Here is a 25893-nt window from a genome sequence, read left to right as displayed (position 1 = left end):
CTCTTGTAACCGCTGTCTGATTTCTGTAGAAGTTGTGAATAACCTTTTCTTTCCTGTATTCGACCCTTGCTTCCTTAAGAATTTCAAAGAGTGTATTTCAATCAATATTGCCAAAAGCTTTCTCTAAGTCTACAAATGCTATAAACGTGAATATACCTTTTCTTAAGCCATTTTCTGAGAGAAGTCGTAGGGTCAGTATTGTCTCGCATGTTCTTACATTTCTCCAGAAACCAAACTGATCTTTCCCGAGGTCAGCTTCTACCAGTTTTTCCACTCTTCTGTAAATAATTTGAATCCATATTTTGCATCCATGACTTATAAACTGATAGTTCAGTAATATTGCAGGAGCCTTGTTTCCACTTAAGTATTTCAGTGCTCTGTCAAATTCTTCTTGCAGTATCTTATTTCCCGTCTCATCTTTATCTATTTCCTCATTCCTTTCCATAATATTGCCTTCAAGTTAATTTGTTCGTACATTTCAGCATTCCCTTCAATGTTTAGTGCTGGTTTTCCATCTGAGCTCTTGACTGTCATACAGCTGCGTTTCTTATCTCCATAGGTATCTATAATTTTCCTATAGGTAGTATGTATATTTACCCTAGTTATACACAATTCTAGAGCATTGCATTTGTCCTCTAGCCATTCCTGTTTAGCCATTTGCGGTTTCTGTCAGTCTATTATTTAGATGTCTGTGTTCTCTTTTCCCAGTTTCATACACTGCACTTTTATACTTTCTTCTTTCCTCAAGTCTCAAAGTTACCCATTTGTCTTGTAATATATTCCTTTCCCCTGTTTCAATCAATTGTCGTCTAGTGCTCCTTTTGAAACTCTCAACACCCTCTGTTTCTTTCAACTTACCCAGGTTCCGTCTCCTTAATTTCCTACCTTTTTTTGCAGTTTCTTCAGTTTTAATCCACAGCCCATAACCAATAAATTACCGTTGAAGTCCACATATGCCCCTGGAAATGTCTTACGGCTTAAAATCTGGTTCTGAAATCTCTGTATTATGATTATATAATCTCTCTGAAACCTTCTGCTGTTCTCGTCTTTTCCACATATGCAAATGTCTGTCATGATTCCTAAACCAAGTGTTGGTGATGATTAAATTATGATCTGTGCACAATTCTACTGTGCAATGTCTTATTCCATTCTTTTACCACATTCCATATTCTCCTACCATTTTTACTTTTCTTCCATTTCCTCTCCCTTAACTATCTGAATAATTTCCTTCACTGAATCATACATTTCTTCAATCTTTTCATCATCTGTAGAGCTAATTGGCATATAAGCTTGTACTACTGTGGTGGGTGTTGTCTCATGTCTATATTGGCTACAACAATGCATTCACTGTGCTGTTCATAGTAGCTTACATGCATTTCTATTTTCTTATTCCTTATTGGACCTACTCCTGCATTAAGCCTGTTTTGTATTTATAACGCTGTATTCCCTGACCAAAAGCCCTGCCATCAAACTTCACTAACCCCCCTATACCCAACATTAACCTGTTTAATTCCCTTATTAAATTTTCTAACCTACCTCTCCAATTAAGGGATCTAACATTCCACACTCTGACCCATAGAGTGCCAGTTTTGTTTCTCCTGATGAAAACATCCTCCTGAGAGTCCCCACCCAGAGATCTAAACACGGGATTTTTTTAGCTCTGGAATATCTTACCCAAGAGGATACCATGACCATTTAACCACATAGAACAGCTGCAGGCCCTCAGGAAAAGTAACAGCTGTAGTTTCCCCTTTTTTTCAGCCATTCGCAGCATCAACACATTGGTTGTTGTTACATGGCCAGATCAGTCACTCATCCAGACTGTGCCTTTGCAATTACTGAAAAGGCTGCTGCCACTGTTTAGAAACCAGATGTTTGTCTGGCAGCCTCTCCACAGATATCCCTCCATTGTGATTGCACCTACAGTATGGCTATCTGCATCACTGAGGTACACAAGCACCCTATCTCAGCAAGGTCCACGGTTCATTGGGGGTGTTGCAAATTGTTTACAGAAGAATGAAAAAGCTAGTAGAATTTGACCTTGGGGAAAATCAGTTGGCTTTGAAGCTTAAAAAAGGCAAGCCGATTTTTATAGCATTTGTAGAAAGCTTTTGGCGATATTGAATGGACTACACTCTCTTACATTCTGAAGGTATCGAAGATAAAATACATACAGCAAAAAGTTGTCTCAGGTAGTACAGAAAACAGATAAAAGTTGTAAGAGTCACAGAACACAAAATGGATGTAATAACTGAGAAGGGATGAAGCAGTGCTCGGCTGCTTTATTTTCTTCGTTTGTTGTCCTCGTGTTGATGTGCTGTGTAGCTACATTGGGTGAAAAATGGGTTGTGGATTCAGACACTGACTACTGTAAATAATGTAGCCGACAGATGCACAGTTGTGTTTCACAGTCTTTTACTTTCACTTTTCACAACCCCCCCCCCCTCCCCCCCAATAATATACAGTTATTTGGCCAGTGCACTACTGTTCTAATTTCTCATATGCCTCATTAATAGTTAGCAGGTGACCAACCACATACTGCTAAAATAGTTTCCTGTTGTACATCAATGAAAGATATTAACTACTAATAGTCAAAATAAATTGGAAAATCAATTACATACATAAAACTCACCACAAAATTAGTTCTGGTGTTATATTCTTCAATACTAAGGGCCAACCTTTCTCTTTTATGAAAATGCAGGATTATATTCACATATGTTAATGATAAGTACTTAAAATTAAAAAAAAAAAAAAAAATTAAGGAGGCAGATGGCAAAAGGGCAAGAGGGGAAGTAAAAATATCCCAGCTTGCTTTGTCACAGGGACCGAGGCAGAGTTGTAGATTACCCCAAAGTTATTCAATCTGTACACTGAGCAAGTTGTAAAGAATATCAAGGAGAAATTTTGAAAGGAGATTAAAGTTCATTGGGGGTGGGGGGAAATTGAAATTCTATGCTTTGCTGGCAATATTGTAATACTGTCGGAGATGGAAAAACACTTTGAAGAGCAGCTGAATGGAATAGATAATGTCTTAAATGACAGTTATAACAAGAACATTAACAAAAGTAAAACAGGATAATGGCATGTAGTTGAATCAAATTGGGTGATACAGAGAATAAGATTAAGAAATGACACACTAAAGGTAGTCAACCAGTTTCATTATTTGGGCAGAAAAATAACTGATGCTGGCCGAAGCAGAGATGATATAAAATACAGAATACAAATATTGAGGAAAGCATTTCTAAAAAATAGAAATTTGTAAAGAGAAATTTGTTAACACTAATATGGACCTAAATGTTAGGAAGTCTCTTCTGAAGGTATATGTCTGGACTGTAGCTTTGTACAGAACTGGAAGATGGATGATAAACAGTTCAGACAAGAAGAAAATGAAAGCTTTTGAAACTTATGCTGTGGGAGAACACTGAAAATCAGATGAGTAGATGGAATAACTAATGAGGAGCGAGCGAGCTGAGTTTCGCAGGAACTCTGTTTGGGGAATCCATGTTGATTTTTACAGAGGAGCTGTTCATTTCCCAAGAACATCATAATTCTTGAGCATAAAACATGTTCCATAATTCTGCAACAGATTGACGTCAATGATATAGGTCTATAATTGTGTGGATTTGTCGTACCGCCCTTCTTAAAAACGGGAATGACTTACACTTTTTTCCAGTCATTAGGTACCTTCCGTTGCTCAAGCAATCTACAATAAATTACTGCTAGAAGGGGAGGAAGTTCTTTCGCATAATATTTATAGAATCTTATAGGTATCTCATCTGGTCCTGAAGCCTTTCCACTGCTAAGCAATTGTAGCTGCTTTTCAGTTCCGCAATCGGGTATCTCAATATCTGCCATTACGATGTTTGCATGACGATTGAAAGCAGGGACAGTGTTACGATCTTCCACGGTGAAACAACTTCGGACGATTGAATTTAATATTTTGGCCTTCTCTCTGTTATCTCCCATTTCGGTGCCGGAGTGGTCGCTGAGAGAATGAATAGATGGTTTTGACCCACTTACTGATTTTAAATACGACCAAAATCTCTTAGGGTTTTTACTCAGTTCAGTTGACATCTTATTTTCGAAATCATTGTGATTTATCTTCTTGTCTGGCTTCTTGAATGTTGTTTGGTAGGAGAGCAAGGTCATCAGCAAATTGCAAGCAGTTTAAACTTATATCACTTTTTACACTTCCAATTCTTATGTTCTTTAGGGTAACCTTGTGCCAGTGTCTCATTATACACTCCAGTGCAAAGTTGAACAGTAATGATGATAGACAGTCATCTTGTCTTAAGCTTGTTTTTCTGAGAATTGGTTGGAAATTTACCCTCCAAACTTCACTTTTGATTTGGTGATGATTAGAGTAAGTTCTACTAGTTTTGAAGTTTGTGTTTAATTACATTGAGTGTGTTAACACAAAAAAACTTATGATCTTTCAGACTTCAGTCCATAAAATTTGAATCAGTGATAATGTTTCTTTCTTTCAGATACTCAGCAGTTGTCTAAACCATTTGCACACACATTTGACAGCTGTTTATATGAAGGTTCTTCCTCTCATACCTTCAATAACTCTAGCAATGATGCTGAAAATAATTCGCAACATGAGAGAGTAAGCATTTTTTCCAGTTTAACATTTCTAATAAATGTTGAAAAGATAGTATGTTGGATTAATAACTAGAAATAATGTATATTAATAGGCCATACAGTTCTTATGAAGGGGCATTGACATGAAGTATGAGAGATGTTACTACTTCTCTCTCTCTATGAGGGTAAATTATACATGTTTTCATGCTAGTGAAGCAACATTAACTGGTGAGCTGATAAGTTTATAATGTTGGTATTATGATTATTGAAATCAGATGAGACGTATCATTTATGAATTTACAACCCCTTTTGTAGACTTTTGCTGTGACCAATATGTTATTAACATGCTTCAACTTCATTCAGCAATGAATTTCATTTGTTTTTGTACCTCAACTACAGAAAACAAATACAAGTATTCATTTTTGTGTAAATTTTTCTATCAAACCATGTGTGACAAATGTGGTAGTTGCCGTAGAAATCTGAAGGAATGGGTATTCTGTGAAGACTGTGGGTTATGGTTTCATTGCGGCGAATGTAGTGGTGAGGAAACGGGGGTAGCTAAAGAGGCTCTTCCATGGCAATGTAGGTTATGTAGAAAAGATAGAAAAATCTCTGAACAAGAGAAAAAAATTTATGCCCTTAAGGCCGAATAAGAAAACGCAAATTTTGAATTATGTAGGTTAAGGGAGACAAAAGATGGGATGCTGAGAAAAAGAGGCAAGCATAGGGCAAAAAAGGGAAACTGTTGAAAATACTTTTGAAATTCAGTTAGTTTGGCTTTCTATTTGAAGTATTAGAGGAAGGGCTGCATCCAGATGTAATTGAATGTAGGTTGAAACTGAATATTATCTTAAAGAAAAAAGACAGGTTGGGATCAAATCAGAATAGGAAAAGAAGAATTCTGCTTCCAGGTAGCAGTCATGGGAGGGTTGTAAGCCAGCAGCTTCAGAAGAAATTGGGTGCACAGTACCAGGTCACAAGTTTTGCGAAACCAAGTGCTAGCCTTAGCCAGGTGACAGAAAACTCAGGTCAGCTAGCAGGGACTTTGAAAAGGAAGATCAGATAATTATAGTTGGCAGACCCAAAAACAACGTGGCTATGAATCCAAGACATAGTATTAGGAGTGGACTGGATAAAATAGGAGCAGAAACTGGACACATAGATGTAGGCTTTGTGGAGGTCTTTCAGCACCATGAATCAGCCCTGGGTAAACACTGTTGTAAGGAATGTTAAAGTTGAGCTGAACAGGATGTTCCTGGCACCAGCAAAATGTCAAGTAAGTGTTGTTCCAGTTGATGCTATTGACAGATGGGGATACACTACACTTGGCCTGCACGTAAATAGGAAGGGAAAAGATAAGTTCACTTTGCAGATACTGTAATGGGGCTCCCAGTCACACAAGGGATGATCCCTGAGGGTAATCGGACCAGGCAGACAGGTTTTTTTAGGGTAAAGCCAAAGTCCAGGCAGACAACAATGAAGAAAAATAGAATAAAAGAAGCTTCATGTACAGTAAATGGGGATAAAGCTAATGCTAGTATCAACTCATTTCATCAAAATGTCAGGAGTAGAGTGCTGCAACGCTCTGTGTCTGACCGATCACGGCTCGCCTGTTGACGCGGGGACCGAGCCGCTTGTGCCCGGCCCCACTCAACTCGGCTCGGTCATGTACTCGCCCCATGTCTGATGTCCGGATTCCATTCCGGACATGCGGATAACCGAGTATGACCGGTCACCTGTGACCGTAGCGGTCGCGCGGTTCCAGACTGTAGCGCCTAGAACCCCTCAACCACTCCGGCCGGCGATTAACTTACAAAACCTAGCAGAATGTACAGTTCAGAAATCATTAAGTAAAAGTGTAGGATTGCCCAACCACTTCAGAGAAAGTTTAAGTAATGTTAATTGGGGAGATGTATATAATGAGCCAAAAGCTAATGATAAATCCAACGTATTTCATGATAAATTTATATCCTTTTTTGAACATAGCTGTCCAAAAAGAATTACTCAATGTAACACCAAACAGTTTTCAAAGAAACCTTGGATTACTACAGGTATTAAAGTGTCTTCAGAAGGAAAAAGAAAACTGCATGAGACAGCAAGGCTATTATAAAGACCTGGAAATAATTTTACACATAAAAATTGTTGTAACGTATTGAGAGAAGTTGGCAGAAAATCAAGAAATATGTATGTTAGAGATGAAATTAAAAGCTCTGGCAAAAAAATCAAATCAATATGGAATGTTGTTAGAAGGAAGACAAGAAAAGTAACCACTAGGGTAGGTAGTATTAGTATTATAGAGAATGAGACCCTCTTAACCAACAGTACACAAGTAGCTAATGTATTTAACAACCATTTCTTAAGTGTAGGTGAAAAATTGGTGAGAATAGTGCAAAAGAAAAACCCAAGCAGTACATGGAAGAGTTAGTTTTAAGAAATTTTAGTCAGATTAATTTTCACCTAACAACATCTTGTGAAATAAGGAAAATCATTAAATCTTCAAAAAATAAATGCCCAAACAGTGTGGAGCGGTTGCAGCTGATATGCTGAGCTGCATATGTAATGCATCACTAAATCAAGGTATTTTCCCTGACAAGTTAAAATATACCATTGTCAAGCCTCTCTACAAGAAAGGGTACACCACAGATGTCAATAATTAGCATCCGGTATCCATGCTTACAGCACTTTCAAAATCGTCGAGAAAGTAATACAGCCAGAGTGGTTAGCCATTTCAACAGTAATGGGATACTTAGTAAACCATATTTTGAATTTCAAAAATGCTGTTCCACTGAGAAAGTGATATACAGTTTCACTGCCCAATTTAAATAGTAAAATGTCAGCAATAGGAATTTTTTGTGACTTATCCAAAACATTTGATTGTGTGAACCATGACATTATGTTACAGAAATTACAATTCTGTGGTATAAATGGAACAGCATGTGAGTGGTTTAAGTCATATCTACAGAACAGGAAGCAAAATGTTTCTTTACATGGTTTAAGTGATTTAAGGAAGTTTGCCACTTCACCTATTGGGGTGAAAATACATTAGGTGTTCCTCTGGGTTCGATCATGGGTGCCCTTCTGTTCTTGATATATCTGAATGACCTCCCTTCTAAGCTAAACTGACACTGTTTGCTGATGATACAAGCATCAATCCAGCAAAAGAAAGTCCAGTAGAAAATGATACAAATAACGTCTTTGGGAAAGTTATTAGTTGGTTTTCTGTGAGTGGGTTAGCTCTGAACTCTGAAGAAACACAGTGCATCCAATTTTATGGTGCAAGGAGTACAGTTCCTTCAATAAATATAACACATCAACAGAAGTCAGTAGCCACGGTAGAGCATACTAAGTTTTTGGGTGTACATATAGATGAGAATCTTAATTGGAAAATTCATATTGTGGATCTCCTGAAGTGACTAGGTTCACCAACTTTTGCAATCAGAGTAATTGCCAAATTTTGAGGATATAGAAATTAGTAAACTAATACAGTTCACATAATTTCACTCTCTAATGTCATACAGAGTAATATTTTGGGGTAACCGAACACTTAGGCAAAAAGTATTTGTTGCTCAAAAGAAAGTGGTTAGAATAATGTTTGGGGTCATTGTCGCACATCTTGTAGGCATCTGTTTAAAAAGTTAGGAATTCTTACAACCACCTCACAGTACATTTACTCAATAATGAAATTTGCTCCCAACAACATGGACCATTTTAAAAACAACAGTGATATTCATGATTATAATACCAGAAGAAGAAAGATGTACTTTATCCTCTACTTAACCTGTCTTTGGCACAGAAAGGGGTAAAATGTGCTGCTGTAAAACTTTTTGATGAATTACCAGATGAAATAAGATGCCCGATAGACTGCAGTAATAGTTTCAAAAATAAATTGAAACCATATTTTCTTGACAACTCCTCCTATACTATAGATGGGAATGAATGGGAATAAATGGGAATAAATAAATCTATAGCTGCACTTGACACGTTCCACATCATAACGATTACTGTGAGATTGATCAGTGGAACATGTAGCTAACTAACTAATTAATTAACTAACCCCCTGTTGGGAATTGCTAGTGCAGTGACTATCTGTACACTGCTAGTGTGCCAGTATTTATAAATTTGTAACTTGCTGCCTTGTGGTGAACATCTGACATACTGTTAGGATTGTTCTAGTCAACTTGCAGATAACTGATACCATTCTTCACTTTTCATTGTACAATGACAGTATGTTGAGAGTTTGAACTGTAGAGCACACACAAAGACAAGAAGTAGTGTACTCTGCTTGGTGTGTGTCGAAGTTGAAGTGTGCTGTTGACAGTTATCAGCAACTCAGGATTTGCCCCACTTAATAGGAGTTTAGTTGTAAACTGCATAATATATTTTGCGTACAGTATACAAAGCATTCATAAATTTCCCATTACAAACTCCTGGGCCAGGTAACAGCCACTGAATAGTATATAATTTGAATAGGAAACAATGTAACAAGACTTACAGGAATTGTTATCAGCCACAGGAGCAAACACACGAAACAATGTGTTTTACTATCCTACAACTGCTGGATACAGAATGACAAAACTAATAAATATAATAAGAGTCAGCAAATTGCTGTTGCTTCTTCACCTATGACACTTGGCCAAGTGAAACACATTCTTTTACTTGTTTTTTCATGTAACATGTACTTGGGTTCTTGTTCAAATCATTATCTATATCGTGGCCTCCAGTATAAAAGTAATGTAGAGATACAGTTTACGAATGAGTAATCAACTTTTAACTATTTAAGTTTACAGTTATTTCTGTCCTGTTGCTTGTAAAGTGAAAGTTTTTAACTGGAGTCTTTAAGATGTTATTAGGATTTGTTTCATAGTTTGCCTGTTAGAAAATGGCATAAAGCAAGATTCTGAAGAAAGCAGAAGAGTTTGGATCAATGTTTATTCAAAATTAACACAGGCAGTTAGTCTCCATAACCTCAAAAACATTTCAGATTTTAATTAAATGAGACATCAGGTTTACTGTTACCAGTCACCGTTCGAAAATAGCCTTGATTGCCTGACTGGGCAAACATTTTAGTTTAGGTTTTACCGTGACTGTTATTGACATTAACTGAAACAACAAGTTCACTGTTACCATTTACTTTTCTATTATAACAACAGGAAAATCTGAAATACTTTAAATGCGAACATTTTAGGTTAGGCTTTACTGTGACTGTTATTGATATTAAATGAAACAAGTTAATTCTTATCACTTGTGACTGGTAACAGTAAACTTGTTGTTTCATTTAATGTCAATAAAAATCACCGTAAAGCCTAACCTAAAATGTTCGCATTTAAAGCATTTCAGATTTTCCTGTTGTCATAATAGGAAAGTAAATGACTGAGAGGTCAGATAACCCCTCATCTTAAAGATAAAGTGATAAGTGGCATAAATATGACAGTGATAACTGCTGATGTGTGGAAATGAAGAAGGCAAATGGGGCAAGCATGTGTGAATACAGGGATTGTTCCCAGATGTAAGGATATATAGGATTGTATTAGATGGAGGAAGATGGGATGGGGATAGGAGGATCATATAGATAGAGGGGGAACACTGAAAAAACTGAACATCAAAAGAAAAAAAAAAGAAATAAAGTGACCTTAGGATGATAAAAGGAAGTAACAAAGGAACCAAAAAAGAAGAGCTGGCTACGAAAGCAACGGTGGAATGGAGGCAGAGGTAGAAGAGCAGATAAAGAAGGTTCATCCTGCAGTATATTTCTCTTTTTTTATTTGCTTAAAATTCCATTACATAGCACATATTTTAGTTTATGTAGTTATTCTGTTAGGTTTTTACAGACTTCATTTTAATTCATGATTTGTTTCAAAATTGAGGATTGAATTTCAGTGTTTTGAAATTCTAATGCAGCAGGGATTTTATGGAAGTTTCAACCAACAATTGTACCAGGCCACTCCTGTTAACTGGCCAATCATCTACTTTCATTATCATATTTGTCACTAGTTTTGTCATATACAAAGGTACTAATATCCAAAAGTTAAGCAAGACCATAAAATGAGACCATATTTTGTGAACAAGATGTTGGAAGGATTATGGAGGAAGGTAATAACTTATTAACCTAACATCAAACATACACAGTGCCCAAAACATACAGTTGGAATATAACTGATGCATTGTTAGCCACCTCAAGCAGAAACCTTGCTTTGTTGGTGACCCACAATTTATGTGACTTTGGTGAGAAAAACTGACATTTAGTGTTCATCTTTGGCACACTAGTGTAGAATATGTTAGAAATTTATCTGCGTAAAACATCCACACATTTAACACATTTATTTACATATATAAGCCAACAACAAATTTCCTTTTGTGTTAGATTGCGTGTGCGTGATGGGTCAAATTCGAAATTCTAGATCCTAATATTTTACTGTTTGCTTTTATCATGTTACCACTTATGTGTATCATGATAAGTCTGTATTTCTGAATATTTGTGAATGCTGCACAAAATTGTTACTATCTTTTCAATTGTAAATTTAATTTGTGATTTTTAGAAGCTTTTAGTGATAGTATCCCCATCCAACAAGAACAGGGGAAACAAATACAGTAGAAGAAGAATGGGCAACTTTGAACGATGAAATTGCAAAGGCAGCAAAGGCCCAAGTAGGTTAAAAGACGAGGGCTAGTAGAAATCCTCGGGTAAGTGAAGATATATTGAATTTAATTGATGAAAGGAGAAAATGTAAAAATGCAGTAAATGAAGTAGGCAAAAAGGAATACAAATGTCTCAAAAATGAGATCCACAGGAAATGAAAAATGGATAAGCAGGGATGGCTAGTGGACAGATGCAAGGATGTAGAGGCATATATCACTAGGGGTAAAATAGATACTGCCTACAAGGAAATTAGAGAGACCTTTGGAGAAAAGAGAACCACTTGTATAAATATCAAGAGCTCAGTTCTAATCAAGGAAGGGAAAGCAGAAAGGTAGAAGGAGCATATGGAGGGTCTATACAAGGGCAATGTACATGATGGCAATATTATGAAAATGGAAGAGGACATAGGTGAAGATGAAATGGGAGATAGGATACTACGTGAAGAATTTGACAGAGCACTGGAAGGCCTAAGTGAAAACAAGGCCCCGGGAGTAGGCAATATTCCATTAGGAATTCTAATAGCCTTGGGAAACCCGGCCCTGACAGAACTCTACCATTTGGTGAGTAAGATGTATGAGACAGGTGAGGTGCTGACAGGTGTGAAAATTACCGAACTATCAGTTTAATAAGTCACAGTTGCAAAATCCTAACACAAATTCTTTACGGACGAATGGAAAAACTGTTAGAAGCCGATCTTGGGGAAGATCAGTTTGGATTCTGTAGAAATATTGGAACACATTAGGCAATACTGACACTACGACTTATCTTAGAAGATGGATTAAGGAAAGGCAAATCTACGTTTCTAGCATTTGTAGAGCAGAAGGCTATTTACAATTTGTACAGAAACCAGATTGTAGTTATAAGAGTCGAGGGGCATGAAAGGGAAGCAGTGGTTGAGAAGGGAATGAGAAAGGGTTGTAGCCTATCCCTGATGTTATTCAATCTATTCATTGAGCAAGCAGTAAAGGAAAGAAAATAAAAAATTGGAGTAGGAATTAAAATCCATGGAGAAGAAATAAAAACTTTGAGTTTGCCGATTACATTGTAATTCTGTCAGAGACAGCAAAGGACCTGGAAGAGCAGTTGAACGGAATGGACAGTATTTTGAAAGGAGGCTATATGATGAACATCAGCAAAAGGAAAATGAGGATAAGGAACATAGTCTAATTAAATAAGGTGACGGTGAGGGAATTATATTACAAAATGAGACACTTAAAGTAGTAGATAAGTTTTGCTATTTGGGGAGCAAAATAACTGATGATGGTCAGAGTAGGGAGGATATAAAATGTAGACTGGCAATGGCAAGAAAAGTGTTTCTGAGGAAGAGAAATTTGTTAACATTGAGTAGAGATTTAAGTGTCGGGAAAGTAGTTGTATGGAGTGTAACAATAGCTTAGACAAGAAGAGAATAGAAGCTTTCAAAATTTGGTGCTACAGAAGAATGCTGAAGATTAGATGGATAGATCACGTAACTAATGAGGAGGTAATGAATGGAATTAGGGAGAAGAGGACTTTGTGGCACAACTTGACTAGAAGGAGGGATCGGTTGGTAGGACATGGTCTGAGGCATCAAGGGACCACCAACTTAGTACTGGAGGGAATTGTGGAGGGTAAAAATTGTAGAGCGATATCAAGAGGTGAATACACTAAGCAAATTCAGAAGGATGTATGGTGCAGAAGTTACTTGGAAATGCAGAATCTTGCACAGGATGGAGTAGCATGGAGAGCAGCATCAAACCAGTCTCTGGACTGAAGACATCATCACAACATCCTCATCCAAAAAGAAAAAAGTATATTATTGAGTATTTCCGGATGCTGAAAAGTGTTGGTGCTTTATACAGTGTAGTTTTGTTCAAAAAATTGTCATTCACCCCTAATTTTTGTATACAGGGTGTTACGGCCAAACTTTCAGGAAACATTCCTCACACACAAATAAAGAAAATATGTTATGTGGACATGTGTCCAGAAACGCTTAATTTCCATGTTAGAACTCATTTTAGTTTCGTCGGTATGTAGTGTACTTCCTCGATTCACCGCCATGATTTCATACGGGATACTCTACCTGTGCTGTTAGAACATGTGCCTTTACAAGTATGACACAACATGTGGTTCATGCACGATGGAGCTCCTGCACATTTCAGTCAAAGTGTTTGTATGCTTCTCAACAACAGATTCGGTGACCGATGGATTCGTAGAGGCAGACCAATTCCATGGCCTCCACGCTCTCCTGACCTCAACCCTCTTGACTTTCATTTATGGGGGCATTTGAAAGCTCTTGTCTGCGCAACCCCGGTACCAAATGTAGAGACTCTTTGTGATCGTATTGTGGACGGCTGTGATACAATACGCCATTCTCCAGGGCTGCATCAGCACATCAGGGATTCCATGCGACGGAGGGTGGATGCATGTATCCTCGCTAACAGAGGAGATTTTGAACATTTCCTGTAACAAAGTGTTTGAAGTCACACTGGTACGTTCTGTTGCTGTGTGTTTCCATTCCATGATTAATGTGATCTGAAGAGAAGTAATAAAATGAGCTCTAACGTGGAAAGTAAGCGTTTCCGGACACATGTCCACATTTATTTTCTTTCTTTGTGTGTGAGGAATGTTTCCTGAAAGTTTGGCCGTACCTTTTTGTAACACCCTGTATATCTACATGAATAAATACATATTTTTGAGAATTTTGTAAGTTTTGAGTTCTGTACATAACACATTTCATAGTAAATGTACATTTGTGATTTAAAATTACTATAGCAGATGTTAAAACCAACATTTGTTGTGTTTAATGTTATCTTTCCACAGGGGTGTCTGTTGTCACAAATTAATACTGTTTTCCGGCCCTTTTTTTCCATCATAGCCTCAAAAAGTTTAATGTTTTCATGTTTTTTCTGCTGCCATAATAGAAGTCTCCTTTTGGGTCTTATAGATTCAGTTATGAAAGGGGACTAGTAAAAGTTGTAGCATAACAGACCCAGAAATAAGAGAATCGGCAAGCTTAGTTTAAAGCTGTTTGTCTACTATTCCATGAAACACTTCACCAGCCGCAGTGGATCCCACTTTGTGAATACTGTTCTCAGTTTTGGGATGAAAAGTGCCTTGATTACTGTAAAGTGACTAAAAGTTGCTGCAAATGGGTGTGTTGGGAGGACTTCCAAGAGTTATGTACTAGAGGTACCTCAAGTAATAACCTGTCCTGTGGAACAGTCTCGTCTACAGGAAGTACAGGATCTATCATTAATCATTCACTTAACAGAGTGTTGTGTCAAAGGTAGGGCTAGGTGCCTATAGATGGGAAAACCGAAAACCACAGGAATCATCGTGCAGATATTGTTGAATCAAAATAATACACTGATCGAGGGTAGCTCAAGGCGGAAACTGAACCCTGTTTTGCTGATTTCCAGCCATCCCCAAACAGGATCCTGTTCATTCATTCATTTAATTGGTTGATTTTTATCATTCACCATAGATGGGTATTGATTGGGTCAAAATGAGTTTACAGTTATATTTTTTTATCAGCAAAACAAGTGAAAGTAAGTAGGTAGATATTCTCATAATTTAAGTTTAAAAGTAACTGTTTAAGGCAGGTCAACACAAGGATACAGAAATACACAGTATTAACAAAAATAGCTGGCAGATTGAAATTTGGTACCTATTCTTAAAATCTATTTTACATATTCAGAAGTTCTTTTACAGGCAAGAAAAGTGCTTCCTTAGAATGACCTTAAGCTTCATTTTAAATGTTAGATAAGTAGCAAATTTTATTTCCTCTGAGATTTTATGTATTTTCACGACGACATTAATTATGCTTCTCTGACAGGATAGTATTCTGGTATATGTTTGGTGTGCACTTGATTTTTCTCTGGTACAGTAGTCCCCAGTGAACAAGAGAGTTAAAAAATGAATTAGTCTGGGACATTCAAAATACCAAGCTCAGTAAAGTGAAATTTACAGGACTCTTATCTTTTTAAGATCAGAAATTATAATTAGAGCTCTTTTTCTTTTCATTCTAAAAACATGTATGCTATACGTTACCACTGTTTTACTTAATGTAGGCTTTAATATTCTTAGACCATGGCACATGGATGAGAGTTTTTTTCACAAATTATTTACATTAGTGTCCCATTTTAATCTTCTCTGAAAGACATTTGGCTAGATGGTGGAAATAAATGGAAGTTGAATTCAGTATTTGCAATGAGTTTGTTTTTTGTGAACCATTCTGAGAATTTTCTCATAGAACTTTCTATGTTGACTGAAATGTTTCTTATCTAGACCAAGTGACTTATATGCTTGCGCCATCAGCAGAAAGCATACATAAAATAAGAGGAAGACAACCCATCACCTGTAGCTGATCAGTGCATGGAACACAGCAGTCGCACTAGCTTTCACACACACACGCGCACACACACACACACACACACACACACACACACACACACACACACACACACACACAATCCTGTGGCCATGGCAAGACTAATTATTGATACTCAATTATTGAGAGCAGTTGCCTGAGCTAATGGAGATGGTGGAGGGGGCTCGGGAGGGATGGAAGGAGAGGGTAACTGGAAGGAGGCAGGTCTTTGGACAGATAACTCTGTGGCTGGTCTTTGGACAAATGACTCTGTGGCTGCACACCAAGACGAAAAGAGTACAGAGCATGCAACAGAGAGAGATGTGGGAAGAGTGTGATTGTGGGAAGAAGGTGATTGGGGGGGGGGGGGGGGGGGGGAGGAAAGGGAGGCAGGGGGAGAGAAATGTAAAGATGGGGGGGGGTTCTCTGCATGTGCTCCTTATTGTAAAAAAGAAGTGTAGCTTACTCTCTGCTGTGCTGTTCTTGCAATGTATAACAAAACTAAGTGGGAATGTTTGACTGTACGTGTTATATTATGGTACTGCTGTAATATCCTCCCTTTCTTGTGCCAGTTGCGAATAGTTTGTGGGAAGAATGATTGTTATTAAGCTTCTGTGTGTGCTCTAATTTCTCTAATTTTATCTTTGTAGTCCTTTTGTGATATACATGTAGGAGGAAGCAGTATCTTTGGGGACTCTAAGGTCGTGGAACTTGTTACAGTAAATCACACCAAGATGCAGAACACCTCTCGTAAGTGACTGCCACTGGAGTTGATTGATCATCTTCTTAACACTCTTATGCTTACTAAATGAATCTGTAACAAAATGCACTGCTGTTTTTTGTCCTTCTCTACATTTTATGTATCACTCCTATCTGGTACAGATCCCATACTGATGAGTAATATTCAAGTACTGATTGAATGAGAATTTTTTAAGCTACCTCTGTTATTGAAGGACTGCATTTCCTTAGAAATCTTCCAATGAATCACAGTATGGCAGCTGTCTTTTCCGTGAGTAGTTTTATTTGGTAGTTCCACATAAAACCACTCTGTGTTAATACTCTTAGATATTTTATGGAAGTAACTGCTTCCAGTGGTTGTTTTGTGACCATACAATAATGGGTCTTTCTGTGTAGTTACTTTTATGTCTGAAGACTTCTCTCTGTTAAGAATAACATACAGTGTTCTGTTTGCTAGAAATTCTTCTGTCCAGTCATGCAATTGGCGTGATATTCCATACACCTATATTTTGTTCATTAGGTGGCAGTGCAGAACTGTTTTGAACATCTTATGGAAGTCAAGGAAAACAGCATCTATCTGGATACCAGTATATACTGCTTTCTGGGTCTTGTGGATGAACAGAGTGAGCTGAGTTTAACATGATTGTTGTTTTCAGTACCTCTGTTGATCCCTACAGAGGAGATTTTTGATCTCCATAAAGTAATACACAAGCATAAATCATGTTTAAAAATTCTACAACAAACTGACATTTTATGTGTCTGTTTGATGACGCTTCTTGAAATTGGGAATCATCTGGGCTGGGCTCCCCCCCCCCCCCCCCCCCCCCCTCCCCCCCGCCTAATAAGGAACGCTTCAATTCTTCAGAGACATATTGTACACTGCTGCTCTATGAAAAATTATATTGGTATTCTGTCAGGTCTAGTGGCCTTTTCTCTGTTGAGTGATTTTAGTCGCTTTTTTATACCATGGTCACTTTCATATCAGCAATTTTGGTGTTGGTGTGATGATTTAAAGGAGGTATCACAGTGAAATCTTCCTTTGTGAAACAGTTTTGGGAAAAGACATTTAATACTGGTCTTTTGTATATCCTTCATTATTTTAATTCCATTATGGTCATGGCATGTTTGGATAGACAGCTTCAATCTGTTTACTGGTTTAAACTACTTAGGATTATTCATCAACTCGGTAGGCAGAATTTTACTTCATTGAATGCTTAAAGCTTGGCTCATATTACTCTAATTTTGTTTATTTAGTTTTTGTTTATTTAGTTTTTGTTTATCAGAGAGACTTGTTGATTTTTGTAGCATCTTCCTAACATGGCTTTCGAACCATGGTGGGTCTTTTCCATCCCTCACAACTTTCTCAGCCCATACCTATCTAAATCATATTGTACAGTGTTCTTGAACTTTGTCCGTTTACACTCATCATTGTTAGTGCTGGAGATGAAATTTTCATTCTGACAACTCAGGCAATCTGAAAACTGTTTCGTGTCACTCTTGCCAAACAGAAAGATCTTCCTACCTTTTTTTATATTCGTATTTACATCCACATTCAGTGAAGCTGTAATGACCTTATGATCAGTGATTCTCTGTTGTGCCCTAAATGAGTGGGAAAACTTTGGGCCCATTTGTCACCAGCAGATCTTAGATCTCATCTTCAAGAGTCAGTTCTCTGATTAACTGCTCAAGGCAATTTTCTGATAAGGCATATAGAACCATTTCAGATGATTGCCTGTCTCTACAACCTGCCCTAATCACTGGGGCTTGCATTGTATAGCTGGTAAGTTGGTATTTCCATTTAATGTTACAGCAGGATCTGGAAATTTACATGAAAATTTTCCAAGTTTGTCATCAAATGTTCCGCCAATACCGCTGCTGCAGCATGGGGTCTATTAAAGCTTCTGATGACCATGTTTGATCCACCTTTTATGCTTATCTCCACTCAAATTATCGTGTACTAATCTGTGTATGTATATATTTACGGATATAACCACACCTCCACAAACAGCATTCAAGCTATCTTTGCAATATACATTCCAGTCAGTGTTTAGTATTTCATTGTTATTAACATCTGGTTCCAGCCAGCTTTCTGTCCCTAGTATGATTTGGGCATTGTTACCATTTGTAAGCGAGACTACTTCCAGGATCTTTCTGTGGATGCTCCTGCAGTTACAGTTTATTAACATTTTCTTTCTCTGAACTGCCATGACAAATGCTTCAAGGATCTGTTCTCAGTTTTGCTCCAGTTGATTTCTTCATTTAACATAATGAATACTCACTGCTTACTAACTAGTCCTCATTGTTATGTGCTAAGAGGTTGCTTAATGATTTATTTCAAAAGTCACATGGCCTCACTATACAGTTTAGTATTAAACTCAAATCTACAGGTTAGAATTCAGCAGCATAGTCATTGTATATAGATTATTCATTATACGTCTGGCCACAGGATTCCAAGAATGGGGAAAATGGGGTTTAAGGTGCAGGAGCTGACATCTACCATAATTTCTAATACTTTAAGGCAGTACAAATGTTATTGTATTTAAATGTGAATGATTACACTTCTGTGCCATTTGTAGTTGAATGACCTAAAGAAATTAAAATTTTGCACCTTATCTGAAAGTTGAACATCTGATACATAATGTAATAGAATTCATGTTTGTTCATGTACAGGTTCCTGGTCAAATATTTTCTCGCTTAGGCGTGAAAGTTGAATTGGTGTCGGTGGATAACAACAACTGTAACACATCAGTTAAAAATGATACTTTACCAACTTGCAGATTTGGTAACAACGTTAAGTACAAGATAAATAAACCAAAAAAACATAAAAATTTAGCAAGTAAGTACTTTAAAAAGGCTATGCAAATACTATGTTGAGTAGCTCGTCTTCAATCAGAGGACACTTGTATATCACTGCTGATTGTAATAATTTTACTGGTGCCATCTTACTAATACGATTATAAACTTTTCTATATAGAAATACATACTAATGATATGCTCCTTGATATACTTAATTTCTTATATGAAGCAAGGCAGTTCCCTGACCCACTGAAAGAATTATTTTAATTGCCTTCTTGAAAACTCAGGATGGACCAAAGGTAGCCGAGTAGCTGTCATAATGGTGTATCCCTGGGAAGAATGAAAAAGACTTTGGAGCAGGTTGTTAACCACTGTCTTGCCCAAATTTTCTAATTCCGACAACTTCTACATCCACACACACACACACACACACACACACACACACACACACACACTACAAACCACTGTAAACTGCATGGCAAAGGGTACTTATTGAGGTACCACAGGTTAGGGTTTCTTCCCTTTCTAATTACGTAAGGAGAGAGGAAGAATGCATAAATGGCTCTGCAAGAGTGAAGAATACATAAATGGCTCTATATGAGTAATTAGCCTAAACTGGTCTTCAAAGTCCCTACAGGAGTGATAATTAGAGAGATGAGGAATATATAGAATACAGACACATCACTTAAAACTAGTTCTTGAAAATTCCTAAGTAGGCTTTGGTTGGATGTTTCATCTCTGTGCCATTTCAGGTTTTTCAACATTTCCATGACACATTACCGTGAGTCAGATGAACCTGTGACCATAATGGTGCCACCCTTCTTTCAGTATCCCCTGTTAGTCCTGTATTGTTTGGATCCCATACATTTAAGCATTATTCCAAGATATGAGGCACAAATGGTGTACTATGTCTCATTTGCAGACTGACTCAATTTTCCCAGTGTCGTAGCAGTGAACTGAATTCTGTCACAAGTCACAATCATCTGTGAGATCATTCTATTTTGTATCACTTGAAATTGTTTCCTTTTCTGCTGCCTTGGTATAGTTGCTGTTTCCTTCCTTAATAGGATGTACCTGTCTTTTAACTCTGGACATGTTTTCTAACCACCTTTTCCTAGCCAACTTTCTCTCTTCATTTTTTGCTGACACACATGATTGGAATACACCTTATCTGACTGCTTTTGTTTGCTCAAAATTCTAGGAAAACGAAAGGGTCAGGAGGCATGGTTCAGTCAAGTGTGCCAGGAAAACCTTAAAGAGATAGGGTTGGCTGGGAAGAGTTGACTATAAAACGTGAGGCATCAGGAGATAAAAGATAGCTGTATGAGAATAAGAAAGGAAATGGCAAATAAACTAAGGCAGGAGAAGTGGAAATATTACAAGGAGCTAATAGAAGAAGCTGAAGAGGACTGTATCCATCAAAGGACATGACAAATGTACCAAAAAGTAAAGAAAGTAATACAGAAATACAAGAAAAAATAAACATTTGTTGAAAAACACACAGAGGAAAATTCTCACAAATGACACTGAAGTAGAACAGGGATGGACAGATTACTTCACAGAATTAGTAAACTGTGAAAGCCCCATTGAGTCTCGTCCATGTGAAGTACCAGACACCATAGATGGCAAAGTAGAGACCCCCAATGAAGAAATACACCAAATAATCAAAAACTTAAAAAAAGTACGGCTTTCATTGAAGTTCAAATTGCAGGAAAGCTGGTAAAGAATGGAGGGCCAGTACTAGTTAAAATAATTACAAAACTATTAAAGAGTGTTTAGAAATATGAGAGTGTGCCTGATGACAAAAAGACCATAATCTGAAATGCAAAAAGAATGATCCCCTAATATGTGATAATTATAGAGTGATGGCACTCTTTGGTGTAAGCAACAAAATTATATCAATGTCTACTGAAGAGTACGATCCCAATTGCAGAAGGAATTTTAGGGGACTATCAGTGTGGTTTCAGAAGCAACGTATCAATGACAGACCACCTTTCTATGCCCAGGCAGGTAACTGAGAACATAACTTTGATATTCACATAGTTTTCGTAGATCTCAAAAAAGCTTGTGACAGCCAACGTACAGGCACAGTCATCCCTCCACAAAAGTTAGTAAAGCTAGTTCAGATGTGTTTAGAGGAAACCTTTAACAGGGTAAAGATCAATAAGGTAATGTCAGAGCATTGTGATGTCAGAACTGGTCTTATACAAGGTGATACATAATCTCCAACACTTTTTAATTTAATTTTAGAAAAGACAGACAGAGATCACCAACCCAAACCAGAATAAAACTGGGTAATATCACAATATACCTGCTTGCATTTGCTGAGAATGATGTAATAAGTGATAGTAAAGAGAACTTGCATCTTGTGACAAGGTCTTACAGCAGTATTGTAAGGACAGAAGGGTTACAAATTAACAAGGAGAAAGGTCAGTGTGTGGTTGTGAGCAAGGCCCCAGTGATCAAACCACATTGATAGTTGATTAATTCACTTTTAAAAGAGTAGAAATATTTAAATATTTGAGAAGAATTTTTCCCGAGCAGAGTAGAGTGGAAATTGAGATTAAGTCAAGGATTTCAGCAGCAAAAAGATTGTATTTCAGGTTACAGGACATGCTGTGCTGTAGAGCAGTTTTGAAAAGTTTTAAAATCAGACTATATCGGAGTATAAGTCCTCCCATAGCTCTGTATGGTTCTCAAACATTTTCAGTAAGGAAAACATATGAACAAAAACTGCTAGTCTTCAAGAGAAAGATATTAAGGAAAATATTTGGTCCCAAGAGGGACACCCAGTCATAGGAATGGAGGATATTAAAAACCAGGGATTGTCAGACCTATACTTGCAAGCTGATTCTGTCTGAGGGATGAACAAAAGAATATTGGTGTGGGCTTGATTAGGAGGGAAGAGGAAAGACAACCATGAGTAGCATACTCAGGATCTGTAGAAGACAGAAGGGGACAAGGAAGGCTATGGGCAAGATGGAAGAATGATTTCAACAGAGATACAGAGGTGATGGGACTAAGGAAAGGAGAATGGACCATGGAGGCCAAGAAAAGAAATGGTTGGTGGAGGAGTGTAGAGAACCCGTATGGTCTCCCAGGCCAAAATGACTGGCGCAAGAAGAAGAAGAAGAAGAAGAAGAAGAAGAAGAAGAAGAAATTGTTACCATGAGGTAGTTGTAATAGATGACCGATTTAAACTATTACTTGTTGATACCACAGTCATAGGTACTACTATTCTGCATTATCTGAAGTGGGCAATTTTACATGTTTGAACATTGAAGCAAGTTACCAATCTTTGAAAACTTGTCAAGATATATATATTTGTGCACTTTTTCAGGTATTACTTCATTATAAGGTTCTGAAACATTTGCAGAATTTTAGATGTTACTATTAATATCATCTTCCATTATGTATATTATTTGAGCTGATGTTTAATATTCGATTAATCATATTAAGAACTTGCAGGAATGAGCACAAAATTCATGTTTTAAAGTCTCTACTGAGAAAATTGTTTTTATCCTTTACAACCATTTATGTCTTACTTTTAACTTTTGAAAAATTAGAGTAAAGGGACATCATTTTAAATATTAAAGTATCATTGATGTTACTGTGCCACATCTTCTATAAGCAGCTTACCACACTGCTACAACCTAATGAGGGTAAAGCATGGTCACATGAAGCACTCAATGTTTTCAATTGCAGTACGTAGAGAGTAGTCTGAACTTGCTTGCTTCAGTTTTACAGAGCCTTTTTGTGGTCCAGGCTTTGCAGTGGCTGTACATTATATAGGTTTGCTAGGTCATCATACCGTAAGACATTTGGAAAGTCGATTGTGAGGAAATTAGGCTGGCCAATGGAGCTTTAAGGATTAGTTCCATTCCTGCCATCGGGACAAAGGCCAGTGAGCAGCTCTGTGTCTGGCAGCAATTCCTCATTCTGGTGTGACGGGCTCATAAAATTGACTATACACAAAAGCCAATGAAACACACTCTGTTACTTGTCCTCTCTTCCCACAGTAGACTAAGTACTGATTCTCTCCTGAATATGTAAAAAGCAGTGTCTTTTAGAAATATGTATAGCAAATATTGAAGATTTATGTTAATATATGGAATAAAAGACCAACTAGGCTCCTCATAAGGCCCAAAATAATTTTAGGCCTGACATGTTTTAAAATGCTTTGACATATTCAGAAAGAGTTCTACAAACTAAGCTACCTGAATACAATTCAAGGCATGCCCTCACAGCTTTTCTTCTGCCAGTAAGTCATATCCTACTTTCAAAACTTGGCACTGTTTTAATCTGCCAGGAAGTTTCATATCAGCACACACTCTGCTGCAGAGAGAAAATTCAGTATGGAAACAATCTCCAAGGTTATGGCTAAGACATGTCTCCACAATATTCTTTCTTCCAGGAGTCTACTACCGCAAGTTACACAAGAGAACGTCTGCAAAGTTTGGAAGGTAGGAGATGATGAGGTACTGGTGGAAGTAAAGCTGTGAGGGCGGGTCATGAGTCAGTCTTTGGTAGCTCAGTTTGTAGAGCACTTGTATGTGTAAGGCAAGGGTGCAGGGCTTGAGTCCATGTTCAGTGCACAGTTTTAATCTGCCAGAAAGTTGCATATCAGTGCACACCCTGCTGCAGAGTGAAAATCCATTCTAAGAAAAAATAAGTTTTTCAGGGCACAACAATGAAAAGCGATCTGCATATTGACACAGCCAACAGTTTCATACCTGAATTGTCTACTCAGCAATAGAAAAGGAAATTTCAAATTTTGGAAGCCTGTTGAAATCAATGTAAGCACAATTTTTTATTTGTATTACTTTACTTCTTATTTCTTCAACAAAGCATCACACTCAAAATATGTTCTTGGCCATTGGTCAGTAAGTGAACCAAACCAGCTGCAGTCAGCAGGTTACAGATTGTGGCACTGCCAACACATTTGATTGTTCATCTTGAACACTGAGGCTTCATGACTCAAGCTGCACCCTACAGTTCACTTGAGAGTGTACAAGTTGGAACAGCATGCCTAATTTGTCTGTGAACTGGTTGCCATAGAAGGGCTGCATGTGAATAGAAATGACATTGCCATGAACTCATGTGTATATCTCCCCTTTAAATGAGTAAAACGTATGCATGAGCCATAGCTGTATGTATGCATAAGGAATGAAACTGTAGGGTTGGAGATGATAGGTTTTTGAGAAAAGCTGTGTTTGCTGACAGAAAAACTTTGCACTTCATAAATTTTTGTGTATAATCTCCCTTGCCCATGGCCTTGCTGCCATTGAACATTACAGCCCCATTATTTTACTTAGTCAAAACTGATTCTGTAAATTTCAGTAAATCATTTGAGAGTAATGCTAACATAATTCCTTTGACACAACCAGTTTGTTCCATCACCTCTTGTTGTAAAAGGTGAGCAAGTGTTCTATCTATATGGACTTGAATTTCTATGGTGGACTAAACCCAATCTTGATATGATAGCTTGCTATTGTTGTGCAAAGCTACACTATTTGACTAGCTTATTTCTTTGTATAAGAGAAATTAGCACAAAAATATATACTAAATTTCACTTTCATGTTTACAGGTAAATTTGCTAAAATAATGGCAGTTAAACAGTTGCCTAGAAACAAATTACTCAAGAGGAAAATTATGTTCACAGCATTTCAGAAAACCTCCACAATTGGCGCACAAAACATTGTACCAGGTTTGTAGCTGTTCCTAAGCAAAGGCATGTTGAATTTATTGAGCAATAAGCATTCTACATGAAAACATATATTAAAAATTTGTTTCTGATGTTTTCAGAACAGGTTACACGTTCAATTAGTTTTACCTCTTGTGCCAATATTTTGACTTTCAGCTGTGAATCATCTACCATTTGCGTCTTGGAGATTAAAACGTGAGTCAAAACGTATTTACTCGTGGAAACAAATCTACGTCCATACCATGCAAACCACTGTTAAGTGCATGGCAGAGGGTACTTCCCATTGTACCAATTATTAGGGCTCCTTCCGTTCCATTCATGTATGCAGCACAGGAAGAAGATTGAGTGAATGCCTGTGTGCATGCTACAATGAATCTGATCTTGTCCTCACAATCCCTACAGAAGTTATACATAAGTGGATGTAGTATATTCCTAGATTCATGATTCAAAGCTGGTTTTTGGAACTTTGTAAGTAGACATACTCAGGACTTTAGCATTTACATCTGTCTTCATGCGACTGTCAGTTCAGTTTCTTAAGCATATCTGGTGACACACTCCTTTGGGTTAAACATACCTGTGACTGTTCATGTTGCCCTTCCTTGTATGTGTTCAGTATCCCGGTAGTCCAATTTGGTACGGGTCCCACACACTTGAGTGTTATTTGAAGATGGGTCGCATAAGTGATTTGTAAGCAATCTCCTTTGTAGACTGATGGCAAGTCTCCAGTATCCTACCAATGAACCGAACTCTGTCACACTCCTTTCCTATGACTTTATGTATGTGATTGTTCCTTTTCATGTCCCTACAAGTGTTGCGCCTGGACATTTGTGCAAGCAGACCGATTCAGATTGTGACTCGTTGACACTATTGTCATAGGATATTACATTTTTTTGTTTTATGAAGTGCGTGTCAGTTAACATTGAAAAATAGTGCACTTTTATTTGTAACTGTATATAGATCCACACTGGAAAATTTTGAACTCTTTTTTGAGAAATTTGGATTCCTTGCAATGCTGTCTGTCAGACAGCAGCAAACAGTTAAAGGTCTGTGATGATTTCAAAGTAGATTTCCTAAAAGATCCTG

At 37.4% G+C, this 25893-nt stretch overlaps 1 protein-coding gene across 4 annotated transcripts in view; it reads left to right on the top strand.

The window, feature by feature from the left end:
- The window catches only part of LOC126467730 (uncharacterized), a 216203-nt gene that overhangs the window by 147457 nt on the left and 42853 nt on the right, over nucleotides 1-25893 (top strand). For all 4 annotated transcript variants that reach the window (XM_050096491.1, XM_050096490.1, XM_050096489.1 and 1 more), the window contains 3 exons: nucleotides 4488-4609; nucleotides 18981-19146; nucleotides 24694-24813. In XM_050096491.1, coding sequence (XP_049952448.1) covers nucleotides 4488-4609; nucleotides 18981-19146; nucleotides 24694-24813 — 408 coding nt within the window. The remainder of the gene's footprint in view (nucleotides 1-4487; nucleotides 4610-18980; nucleotides 19147-24693; nucleotides 24814-25893) is intronic.

Source organism: Schistocerca serialis, chromosome 1 (genome assembly GCF_023864345.2).
Source record: "Schistocerca serialis cubense isolate TAMUIC-IGC-003099 chromosome 1, iqSchSeri2.2, whole genome shotgun sequence".
NCBI lineage: Eukaryota > Metazoa > Arthropoda > Insecta > Orthoptera > Acrididae > Schistocerca > Schistocerca serialis.
The sequence above is the reverse complement of the archived record's forward strand: the minus strand, read 5'-3'. Positions and strand labels throughout refer to the sequence as shown.